Source organism: Salvelinus alpinus, chromosome 18 (assembly GCF_045679555.1).
Source record: "Salvelinus alpinus chromosome 18, SLU_Salpinus.1, whole genome shotgun sequence".
Lineage (NCBI taxonomy): Eukaryota > Metazoa > Chordata > Actinopteri > Salmoniformes > Salmonidae > Salvelinus > Salvelinus alpinus.
In genome coordinates this window covers 49,806,727-49,820,053 of record NC_092103.1, presented here as the reverse complement: position 1 = coordinate 49,820,053, position 13,327 = coordinate 49,806,727, and the positions used below count along the sequence as shown (strand labels likewise).

At 43.8% G+C, this 13,327-nt stretch overlaps 1 protein-coding gene across 3 annotated transcripts in view; it reads right to left on the bottom strand.

Annotated features, from left to right (window-relative positions):
* The window catches only part of ythdc1 (YTH N6-methyladenosine RNA binding protein C1), a 36,325-nt gene that overhangs the window by 8,376 nt on the left and 14,622 nt on the right, over positions 1 to 13,327 (bottom strand). For 2 of the 3 annotated variants that reach the window (XM_071351525.1, XM_071351526.1), the window contains exons 5-11: positions 12,814 to 12,962; positions 12,281 to 12,389; positions 10,826 to 10,943; positions 10,426 to 10,510; positions 8,421 to 8,590; positions 4,898 to 4,977; positions 4,008 to 4,044 (exon numbers count right to left, since the gene is read on the bottom strand). In XM_071351525.1, coding sequence (XP_071207626.1) covers positions 4,008 to 4,044; positions 4,898 to 4,977; positions 8,421 to 8,590; positions 10,426 to 10,510; positions 10,826 to 10,943; positions 12,281 to 12,389; positions 12,814 to 12,962 — 748 coding nt within the window. The remainder of the gene's footprint in view (positions 1 to 4,007; positions 4,045 to 4,897; positions 4,978 to 8,420; positions 8,591 to 10,425; positions 10,511 to 10,825; positions 10,944 to 12,280; positions 12,390 to 12,813; positions 12,963 to 13,327) is intronic. The other variant, XM_071351527.1, reaches the window with a different exon arrangement.

The window sequence follows — 13,327 nt, the reverse complement described above, 5'->3', positions numbered from 1 at the left end:
CAGTACCCCAACAGTGTTCACCAACTCCAGTCCACCAGTACCCCTAAGAGCCCAAATCCAGTCCACCAGTACCCCAAGTGTTCCAAATCCAGTCCACCAGTACCCCAACAGTGTCCCAAATCCAGTCCACCAGTACCCCAAGTGTTCCCCAACTCCAGTCCACCAGTACCCCAAGTGTTCCCCAACTCCAGTCCACCAGTACCCAACAGTGTTCCAAATCCAGTCCACCAGTACCCCAACAGTGTTCACCAACTCCAGTCCACCAGTACCCCTAAGAGCCCAAATCCAGTCCACCAGTACCCCCAAATCCAGTCCACCAGTACCCCCAACTCCAGTCCACCAGTACCCCAAGTGTTCCCCAAATCCAGTCCACCAGTACCCCAACAGTGTTCACAAACTCCAGTATCCCTAAGAGCCCAACTCCAGTCCACCAGTACCCCCAACTCCAGTACCCCTAAGAGCCCAACTCCAGTCCACCCGTACCCCCAACTAGGCCTGTGGCGGACATGAAATTGTCAGCAGGTGATAGTCAAGCAAATAACTGTAGATCTCATGGTAATGGGGCAGCAGGTAGCCTAGTGGTTAGGGTGTAGAGGTGGCAGGTAGCCTAGTGGTTAGAGTGTAGAGGTGGCAGGTAGCCTAGTGGTTAGAGTGTAGAGGTGGCAGGTAGCCTAGTGGTTAGAGTGTAGAGGTGGCAGGTAGCCTAGTGGTTAGAGTGTAGAGGTGGCAGGTAGCCTAGTGGTTAGAGTGTAGAGGTGGCAAGTAGCCTAGTGGTTAGAGCGTTGAGTCAGTAACCGAAAGGTAGCAAGATAGAATCCCCGAGCTGACAAGGTACAAAATCTGTCATACTGTTCCTAGGCAGTCATTGAAAATAAGAATGTGTTCTTAACTGACTTGCCTAGTTAAAGAAAGGTATTTCATTATTATTATATATATATATATTTTTTTAAATGACAGTTAATTAACAAACACATTTAGCATCTCCTGGCTTCCACACAGAGCCACTGATGAAGACCTTTGGAACATCTACATTTAAAAAAGTCTAATAAATCCATGTAATATAGCCTACACCTTTACAAAAAAATCCATTATTTTATTTTTAATTTTTTTAAACCATGAAGAAAAGGTAGTCTATTTCAGAAGAAACAGAATAGCGTACTCGGAGTTGTCCTTATGTTAGGTCCTGATCTGGCTATGCCATACGGCTGTGGGCTACACTAGTTCATTTAGCAGACAAGATTTGCTTAGAATTCTGTGGCGTTATTTTATAGAATTAAGAATACAATTGAACAAAGCTGAATAAATAAGAAAGGTTAAAAGAAACAGGTCCTCCTAAATGCTTAATAGAGTTATTTATGCAACTTTAGTTTATGTTCGGATGTTTAATACATTGCAAGGTTGCATGATGCCATTAACGATGACTTGAAAAAAGTTGCATGATAGGCATGAGCTGTGCTTTGTTTTGTTGTTTTGGCGCAGGCTGTACACACTGCATCAGTCTCTCACTCACAATTTGACAAGCACTTTGATAATGCCTTGAATTTCCCGGAGACATCCCCTTTGTGTAATGTCCCCTAAAAACAAATCCATGCCAATGGCCGCAATATAAATCATGATAATTCCCTTCTCCCCTGAGTGCTGCGCGCTCCTAAGCACCACTCACATGGCTCTCCATCACGTAACTGGTTTTTCCTCACAGGCTACAAGTGAATACAGACACGTCGGGGACCGAACTGTGCACGTCCTTATCCAATTCCGAGGCTCATATTGAAGATATTGGTAGAACCACAGCACAAAAAAAGTTGTCCTATTCTAGTCTACGCAATAAATTAATATTCAAAACAGTCTGGGACAGTTGTGGGATGCTATAGATCCCAAATTAATATAACCACTAGCATAAAAAAAAATATATAAGCAAGGAGGTTCGGTATGAATACGTGTACACTGTATTCGGATATCACTTATTGATATCTACATAACGCATTGATGTGAATCACACTGCTGCTTTTTCATTTAGCTATTTGTGTCTAACGAATTGTGGTTGTGGTTGGCTGTTCACAAATCTAAATGTGTATTTTGAACCCAATAAAATGGTTGAATTCAAGGAGTTTAAGGTGCCTATCAATCATTGTTTTTAAAACCAATGGATATCTGTAGTTGCTACATCCATTTTTGGACAGCTACTTATTCAAGGGTTTTTCATAATTTTTTAAAAACTATTTTCTACATTGTAGAATAATAGTGAAGACATCAAAACTATGAAATAACACATATGGAATCATGTAGCAACCAAAAAAAGTGTCAAATCAAAATAGATTGTAGATTGTTCGAAGTAGCCACCCTTCGCCTTGACAGCTTTGCACACTCTTGGCATTCTCTCAACCAGCTTCATGAGGAATGCTTTTCCAACCGTCTTGAAGGACGTATCAAAGTGTCACCAACTAAAAGGTAAATAGGCCCTATAGCATATGACATTCATTTTCCACATGTAAATAGCACTTTTCAGTAGTGCTCAAAGCCAATCCATGAGCGTAGCATTTACTTTTCAACTTGAATCAATGAGCCCAATCAGTCCTCCATGACAACTAAATCATAAACAGGCGAATACATCCTTAGTTTTGGGGTCATGCTCAAGTAAAACTATTTGGCTTATCAATACTTCCATATTTCCAAGTCCTGTTCTAGAAGATCTAGGTGTAGAACTTTTATTGGAATGACTAATTCTGATAGACTTGTTTTTAATGTACATATATAATTTAATCATATTATATGTAGTAGAAAGTGATGGGTTAGATGAAGCCTACATAACCAACCCATAAACTAAAATTTAACATCCATATATGGCCAGCTATTTAAACTTTAACATTGATTTATCCTGCAATAGATGTCGTTCAAATGGTAACATGCATTAGAAAACGACAAATGTCTCTTAAGGGGATAGTAATCTAAAGGTGAATGTAATCAGATTACCTTACTGAGGTTGGGTAATCCAAAAGTTACGTTAATGATTACAATTTAGAAAGTAACCTAGCCAACCCTGATGCTGAGTAATAGGATAAAGACGGCATTGATGCTATGTAATAGGATAAAGACGGCATTGATGCTAAGTAATAGGATAAAGACGGCATTGATGCTAAGTAATAGGATAAAGACGGCATTGATGCTGAGTAATAGGATAAAGACGGCATTGATGCTGAGTAATAGGATAAAGACGGCATTGATGCTGAGTAATAGGATAAAGACGGCATTGATGCTAAGTAATAGGATAAAGACGGCATTGATGCTAATAGGATAAAGACGGCATTGATGCTAAGTAATAGGATAAAGACGGCATTGATGCTAAGTAATAGGATAAAGACGGCATTGATGCTAAGTAATAGGATAAAGACGGCATTGATGCTAAGTAATAGGATAAAGACGGCATTGGGGCTAAGTAATAGGATAAAGACGGCATTGATGCTAAGTAATAGGATAAAGACGGCATTGGTGCTAAGTAATAGGATAAAGATGGCATTGGTGCTAAGTAATAGGATAAAGATGGCATTGGTGCTAAGTAATAGGATAAAGATGGCATTGGTGCTAAGTAATAGGATAAAGATGGCATTGGTGCTAAGTAATAGGATAAAGACGGCATTGGGGCTAAGTAATAGGATAAAGACGGCATTGGGGCTAAGTAATAGGATAAAGACGGCATTTCTAATTTGCAAGATACATTTTCATTTTGTTTTCGGCACAAATGAAAACATGTCACTGACTTGCCCATGGATTGATGTTTCAGCATTGTCTCAATGAAGAGTTCGGCGTTCCACTAACCATGACCGACACACACACACACGCGCGCAGTTACAAGCCTGCTAGTTAGCGGCAGGCGGACGAGTAATATCCACCGTCGTAGTACGGATGAAGCCGTAGCTGGAATGCGAAGCTAACCGAAGCGGTCATCGATCTACACTAGAGCCTAGAGGGTTTAAATTTGGGGTCCCCGGTGAGTGATGTCAGGTACTTACCGGTCAACTGGTGGGTTACGTGGAACTGGCATAAAGCCTGTATAAAGAGAGAAAGCTGATTTACTCCGACTGGTGAGTCATGTTCCTCTGGAACATCTGTGTTTACAGACACACAAGTTGCCCTTTCAACACGTTTTGTTCCAATACTGTTACATCAGTAGTCAATAAGTCAAATCAATACTTTACCTACGAGTACCCACTTACAACCTTCCTACTCTGATTCATAACATCCAAAGAGGAAAATATCACACAGAAATTGGACATTAAATCTAACCTCTTGCCCACTACAGTAAACTGATAGTTGTTAACATTAATACGTTAACTAGGCAAAACATCGGCCATCTGGATCTGAACTCTGTTCATATGGATCCAAAATGAGCTTTACTTGGAAACTCAAAAAGCATTTTTCATTAGCACATTCTATCGTTCAAACACCATACCAATAAAAAAAAGGACAAGACAGACCAAAACAAACGTCGGCCGTGCACATGCGGGTGGCCGTACTATCACCTCTGAACACAATGGCCGTCATTTCCTGTTCATTTCCAGACGTTTCTTCACGTTTGATCACAACCGTTCGTCAACACCCAGCAGGTGATCTACTGCACACGGCTGACGTTCCCGTTGGTCCAGCTCGTCCTTATAACTGACATTGACTGGTACCAATACAATTACTAGTTGTGTGCACAAATGGCCCAGTTCCATATATATATATATATTAGTACACTGCTTTTAACCAGAGCCATTTGGACCCTGGTCAAAAGTAGTGCACTATATAGGGAATAGGGTTCCATAGGGCTCTGGTCAAAAGTAGTGCACTATATATGGAATAGGGTGCCATATGGGATATATTTCCATGCTGTACCAATACATATGGTAGTAATAGTAACCTGGTCTCTGTGGGAACTCGGCCGGATAGTCAATCCTCGGGCGTTTCCTGTTGTGAATGTCATATTCCTCGGGCCGACGCCTACATGAATTAGGTAAACAATTGAGACAAGCACCACAGCACAGCATCCTAGTTGCCCTACGTCCTAGTAGAACAGTGTAAAACATCTAGTATCATCTGAAAAGCATATCTACACACCAACACATTTACATGAACTAGTAAAAAAAAAAAAAAATCACCTATTGACAGATTGAGAAACAAATTGATTTAAGCCATATCACCATTCTGTCATTCTGATCTCATCCACCTCCATAAAGGGGGAAACTTAATTTATGACCAAAATTCAGGATGCATTTCATTGAATCTGGACAGTATTCCCAAATACTTCTTTAAAAAAAACACTAAACATGTATAGACAGTTATAATGAGCAGACTGCATCAATCAACCATTATATTCTGAATGATATCTTACTGCTTGACCAACCATTATATTCTGAATGATATCTTACTGCATCGATCAACCATTATATTCTGAATGATATCTTACTGCTTGTGGACAGTTACATTATATTCTGAATGATATCTTACTGCTTGTGGACAGTTACATTATATTCTGAATGATATCTTACTGCTTGTGGACAGTTACATTATATTCTGAATGATATCTTACTGCTTGTGGACAGTTACATTATTGACCAGTAAGTTTTTGTTCAGATTGGTCCTATGATAGTTCAACTCATTCTGTAGCTAAAACAGGATGTTTACAATACTGTAACTATTGGAAGTGCACCCTTGTTATATTACCTGTTTGGGGATAGTTTGAGGCAACATCTGTCTCCAATAGGGAGCTAGACCTCTATTCTAAAAGCTTCTGACTAGCCATCAATAACCACCTTAGCACTAAGTGAATGATCATTACTCCACAACACAACGTTCCATGTTCAATTCAAAATCAACCAGATAGTGAAATGTTTTTTTTGTGTTTGTTTTCACAGCTGGGATAAATGACTGTCTACAGGTAAATAAGGAAAGAGCCGGTTAAAATTGTAACATACCGCTTTCTTGTAGTTTTGTGACCTGTTACCGTTGACATATATTAAGATATCAAAAGTTCATATAGACAGTCCATCTTACGGTTTAGGGTCTACAGCCACAAAGACATTACAAGGAGGGGCCGGGCTGGGAGGGCAAAGGGGGTGATTGATAAGGGTGATTGATGCAGTCCATTGCAATCGAAACGAAAAGGACCAGGGGATGAACTTCACTTCGGCCATTTTATAAAAACCAAAAAAGGTGACGGACCCCTCTTTGGCTTAGAACTTCCCTTCCTCGTGGTGTCATTCTCAGTCCATTGAGGCCTTAACAGGGAAAGGAGTGGGTTTGTATCATTCTGCCAGTGGGTTTCCTCCTACCTTATTCTCAGTCCTTTAGGTTAGGGTATGGAAACACTCCTGTCCTTTAGGAAACACTCCTTACCTAGTCCTTTAGGTCAGGGTATGGAAACACTCCTGTCCTTTAGGAAACACTCCTAACCTAGTCCTTTAGGTTAGGGTATGGAAACACTCCTGTCCTTTAGGAAACACTCCTTACCTAGTCCTTTAGGTTAGGGTATGGAAACACTCCTGTCCTTTAGGAAACACTCCTAACCTAGTCCTTTAGGTTAGGGTATGGAAACACTCCTGTCCTTTAGGAAACACTCCTAACCTAGTCCTTTAGGTTAGGGTATGGAAACACTCCTGTCCTTTAGGAAACACTCCTTACCTAGTCCTTTAGGTTAGGGTATGGAAACACTCCTGTCCTTTAGGAAACACTCCTAACCTAGTCCTTTAGGTTTCCCTAACCACCTACCACCAGATGCCATTCTTTCCAGATGAAGAAATTTTAACAAGGAACGGCTGGCAGGCTCTCTCAGCACCACAACCATCTTCAGTCCTGTTGGGTTGTGGGGGGACAGTGGCCGACCGACCGCTAGCCAAAATGTTTTTTTTTGCGGGTATATGATTTCTTGGAGGGGATGTTGGGGGATTTGGATTGCTGGTGTAAATGGAGCATTGCAACAGGAAGTAGTGAGAACCACACGGCAGAGCCCTCTCTCTCTCTAGGTTGTCGTCAGGTCTCCCAAAGGCCAACGATTCTTTTCCCCACTCAGGCCTACCGCTTTCCAGAACTTTCCAACGCTTTTTTACTCCCTTTACAGCAGCTTTGTAGATAGACACCCACCCCTCCCACTCTGAAGCTACAGGGCACACCACAGCAGTAGTGTAGATACCACCACAGGTATACATGATGTATATTCAATAGATGGCCCATGGAGGGAGAGAAAAGTCCTCTGGAAGCATTTAAGACAGCATCATCATTCTCCCCCCCTCAAATCCATGTGCCATCTTCTGTTTAAAATAGAACGGCTCCTTTTTTTCCTAAGTCCCATATATGACTAGGGTTTTTAACTCCCCAGGATACTCCTGAAAGAAAAAGGCTTCGGGAAACAAATTTAAAAACAACTTATCTAGACAAATTCATTCAAGCAACCTAAAGACAATGTATTGGTGTATTAAACTCAACTCCAACTTAAAATGGTTTTATGTATATGATGGTTCAAAATGAAATTGCATTCCTTATATTGAGAGATCAAACTAAACCTGTTTCTTTACATTGAATTTAACCACCATCACCTGCAGAGAGAGACAAGCCACACTCAGCCGACTAGCACTGGCCCGGCCCATAGATACGGTGGTTAACACTGGCCCGGCCCATAGATACGGTGGTTAACACTGGCCCGGCCCATAGATACGGTGGTTAACACTGGCCCGGCCCATAGATACTGGGCTTAGCACTGGCCCCGCCCATAGATACTGGGGTTAGCAATGGCCCGGCCCATAGATACTGGGGTTAGCAATGGCCCGGCCCATAGATACTGGGGTTAGCAATGGCCCGGCCCATAGATACTGGGGTTAGCAATGGAACCCCCCATAGATACTGGAGTTAGCAATGGCCCCGCCCATAGATACTGGGGTTAGCAATGGCCCCGCCCATAGATACTGGGGTTAGCACTGGCCCGGCCCATAGATACTGGGCTTAGCACTGGTCCAGCCCATAGATACTGTGATTAGCACTGGCCCGGCCCATAGATACTGGGCTTAGCACTGGCCCGGCCCATAGATACTGTGGTTAACACTGGTCCAGCCCACTGGCCCGGCCCATAGATACTGTGGTTAACACTGGTCCGGCCCACTGGCCCGGCCCATAGATACTGTGGTTAACACTGGTCCGGCCCACTGGCCCGGCCCATAGATACTGTGGTTAACACTGGTCCGGCCCACTGGCCCGGCCCATAGATACTGTGGAGCTGTGGTACGGGGTTCCTTAGCAACAGCCCAGAGGATGTCAGCAGGTTTCCCTCTTCGCTGGGATGTGACGAGAGCATTCTGGGAGGGACGGTTTAGACCATCGGATCAGAACACTGCTCCGGCATCATGTCACGCCGACACAAGTAGCTCACTAGCAGTCCAAAGAACATTTCTAACCTTCCCGGGTCGCCTCGGGCGGGTTCTCTGTGCGGCGGGCGTCCTCGAGAACGCGGCTCCGAAGGCATCCTCCGCTTGTGTCGCATTTTATGAATAACTTGATACAAGTCAATGCTCTCGTCCTGGGGGAACAGCATGCACAGCTGCATCCCACACCCTGGTTCGATCTCCTGACGGTCCCGAGGAGGGGGGGGGGGGGGAAGACGGGACAGATCAGTAGATAAAACTCAATTAGAATTAGTGTGAAAATATAAATATATAATACAGAGCATTCAGAAAGTATTCAGACCCCATTCTCCTTTTCCACATTGTTACGTTACAGCTTTATTCAAAAACATTTATTAAATAACCCCCTCCCCCTTCAATACCACATAACGAAAAAGCAAAAAACTGGTTTAGACATGTTTGCACATTTAAATTAAAGACAGAAAAACCTTATTTACATAAGAATTAAGACCATTTGCTATGAGACTAGAAATTGAGCTCAAGGGGCATCATGTTTCCATTGATCATCCTTAATGTGTTTCTACAACTTGATTGGAGTCCACATGTGGTAAATTCAATTGATTGGACATGATTTGGAAAGGCACACACCTGTCTATATAAGGTCCCAGGGTTGACAGTTCATGTCAGAGCAAAAACCAAGCCATGAGGTCAAAGGAATTGCCCGTAGAGCTCCGAGACAGGATTGTGTCGAGGCACAGATCTGGGGAAGGTTACCAAAACATTTCTGCAGCATTGAAGGTCCCCAAGAACACAGTGGCCTCCATCATTCTTAAATGGAAGACGTTTGGAACCACAAAGACTCTTCCTAGAGCTGGCCACCCGGCCAAACTGAGAAATCGGGTGAGAAGGGCCTTGGTCAGGGAGTTGACCAAGAACCCGGTGGTCACTCTGACAGAGCTCCAGAGTTCCTCTGTGGAGATGGGAGAACCTTCCAGAAGGACAATCATCTCTGCAGTACTCCACCAATCAGGCCTTTATGTTAGAGTGGCCAGATGGAAGCCACTCTTTAGTAAAAGGCACATGACAGCCTGCTTGGAGTTTGCCAAAAGGCCCCTAAAGTCTCTCTGACCATGAGGAACAAGATTCTCTGGTCTGATGAAACCAAGATTGAAATTTTTGGCCTGAATGTCAAGCGTCACATCTGGAGGAAACCTGACACCATCCCTACGGTGAAGCATGGTGGTGGCAGCATCATGCTGTGGGGATGTTTTTCAACAGCAGGGACTGGGAGACTAGTCAGGATCGAGGGAAAGATGAACAGAGCAAAGTACAGCGAGATCCTTGATGAAAACCTGCTCCAGAGCGCTCAGGACCTCAGACTGGGGTGAAGGTTCACCTTCCAACAGGACAACAGCCCTAAGCACATAGCCAAGACAATGCAGGAGTGGCTTTGGGACAAGTCTCTGAATGTCCTTGAGTGGCCCAGCCAGAGCCCGGACTTGAACCCTAAAGAACATCTCTGTAGAGACCTGAAAATAGCTGTGCAGCGATGCTCCCCATCCAACCTGACAGAGCTTGAGTGGATCTGCAGAGAAGAAATGGGAGAAACTCCCCAAAAACAGGTGTGCCAAGCTTGTAGCATCATACCCAAGAAGACTTGAGGCTGTAATCGCTGCCAAAGGTGCTTCAACAAAGTACTGAGTAAAGGGTCTGAATACTTACGTAAATGTAATATTTCTGTTCTTTTGCTAATATTTCTCAGAACATGTTATTGATTTGTCATTATGGGGTATTGTTTGTAGATTATGAGGGGGGAAACTATTTAATCTATTTTTAGGATCGGGCTGTAACGTTAAAAAAAATATGTGGAAAAAGTCAAGGGTTCTGAATACTTTACGAATCAGTAGATGCTTTTATACAACGCAACTTAACAAAATGTATGCACACATGATTGTATGATTGACCCCAGCAGGAATCAAACCCACAATCCTAGAGTGACAAGCTCTAGAACGTGATCGACGCAGAACCAAAAAGACAAGGATAAATGAAGAATGTTTACCTGTCCGTCTCGGCCGATCTTTACAGGCTTGTGTTCATTCCACGGGTTGGAGAGGTGAGCCGTTTTAGTGAACGGCAACTCCCGTCTGAAAACAAGAGATTTAAGATTATTCGTTTACACCGGATCATGGGATGCACAAGTCTTAAAACAGATCTGAGATCACTAAACACTGAATTGGCTGGGGGGAAAAAATCTGCATATTCATATTTCTGTCTGCTACCACAATGCCAGTAAAGACATGAGACACGTTCCAAATGGCACACCAAACTCCCTATGTAGTGCACTACTTTTGACCCAAACCTTATGACCCCGGGGCAAAAGTAGTGCACTATATAGGGAATAGGGTGCCATTTGGAACGTACCCATGTCATTGAGGATAAGCCAGAAGCAGTGCGTTTACCTGCAGATCCAGTGGATTTTGAACACCCCACCCAGCATCTTGGCATTCATCCCAGCAGGCAGGACCCAGTGGATGGGAGAACCTCCATGATGGGACTCCGAGGACAGCCTGGCAAAACCTACACACACAGGAGGACAGACCATATTCAGTACGCTACACACAGGAGGACAGACCATATTCAGTTCACTACACACAGGAGGACAGACCATATTCAGTACACTACACACAGGAGGACAGACCATATTCAGTACACTACACACAGGAGGACAGACCATATTCAGTACACTACACACAGGAGGACAGACCATATTCAGTACACTACACACAGGAGGACAGACCATATTCAGTACGCTACACACAGGACAGATCATATTCAGTACACTACACACAGGAGGACAGACCATATTCAGTACGCTACACACAGGAGGACAGATCATATTCAGTACGCTACACACAGGAGGACAGACCATATTCAGTACACTACACACAGGAGGACAGATCATATTCAGTACACTACACACAGGAGGACAGACCATATTCAGTACACTACACACAGGAGGACAGACCATATTCAGTACACTACACACAGGAGGACAGACCATATTCAGTACACTACACACAGGAGGACAGACCATATTCAGTACACTACACACAGGAGGACAGATCATATTCAGTACACTACACACAGGAGGACAGACCATATTCAGTACACTACACACAGGAGGACAGACCATATTCAGTACACTACACACAGGAGGACAGACCATATTCAGTACACTACACACAGGAGGACAGACCATATTCAGTACACTACACACAGGAGGACAGACCATATTCAGTACACTACACACAGGAGGACAGACCATATTCAGTACACTACACACAGGTCGACCTCCGCGCGGGGCGAAAGCGCCCGCCGACCTCCGCACAGCATGATAACATCAGGGATGTGATCCAAGACAAGATAGAAAACCAAGATGCTGTCTAAGGTAGGGCTGTTAATTCCTGGAAGATTCGGGGCTCTGCAGGTTTTCGCTCCTCCCTTGTACTTGCTTGATTTCTAAAGGTTATTGATTAGTTATTGATTAGTTAGGAAGTACAATAGGGCTCTGGGGCCTCAGCAGCCGTGCCTGAATGGCATTATCATTAGCCTACCATCATTATAAATACTGTGCATTCAACACCTCCGTTTCCCTCAAAATAAACTATATTTGGTTGCAATACAATTGATCAACAGCAACAAGTTGTGCGTTCTCTTGATCGGATATCTGAGCACACTTTCCCCGTCGAGTTCAAAAATGGACCAATCCCCAACCTCTGTGGGAAAACTGTCTCGCGCGCTAGGTTTTAGAGTCTTATTTGTGCCTACGCACCTTTGAAAAATGAGGCTCCTGGTGAAAAGTAGTGCACTATTATAGGGAATAGGATTCCATTTAAGATGCAGCCTTGTTTTACCTTGGAACTTTCCACTCTCCCTGACGGAGAAGACCAGGATGACGCTGCGGGCAGAACGGAAGGCGGCGTTCAGCTTCTTCTCATTAACAGGCAGAGTGGACCACACTCCCTGGAAATAACAACCAACATAAAACAGCTCACTTGTTTGTGTTCAGCATCAGTTAACATTACCCTACAGGAACAAATAAAAGTACATATAACAGACAATACGATTTTTGGGCGGTAATTTGGTGTTTTGTACATTCTAAATCAAATATTTTATAAAGCCCTTTTCACATCAGAAGTTGCTTAACAACATGCTTAACAGTTACACAGCCTAGAACCAAACAGCTGGCAAAGCAGAAGTCAAAGCACAGTGGCTAGGAAAAACTCCTTAGAAGAAACCTAGAGAGGAACCAGGCTCTGAGGGGTGGCCAGTCCTCTACTGGCTGTACTAGGTAGACCAGAGGAACCAGGCTCTGAGGGATGGGCCAGTCCTCTACTGGCTGTACTGGGTAGAGATTGAGAGACTAAGTTAAGATAGAGAAGTGCACCTTAGCCTTGGCCAGGGAGACGTTCTCATGGTTGTTACTCTTGATCAGGAAGAAGCGTGCGTCTCGCAGGATGTACTTCAGCTTGCTGGTCTGGTCCTTGCGGACGGCTCGGACAGAGGAGGATAGTTTCTCATGCTTCTTCTCAGAACCTGGAGGACAAAAATAAACAAAAATCACATCATAAAATCAAATTACAGCGGCAATGCCAAGTGTCGGCTGGAGTGGTGTAAAGCTCGTCGCCATTGGACTCTGGAGCAGCGGAAACACGTTTTCTGGAGTTGACGAATGACGCTTCACTATCTGGCAGTCCCGACGGACAAATCTGGGTTTGGCCGATGCCAGGAGAACGCTACCTGCCCCAATGCATAGTGCCAACTGTAAAGTTTGGTGGAGGAGGAATAATGGTCTGGGGCTGTTTTTATTGTTTGGGCCCCTTAGTACCAGTGAAGGGAAATCTTAACGCTACAGCATACAATGACATTCTAGATAATTCTTTGTGGCAACAGTTTGGGGA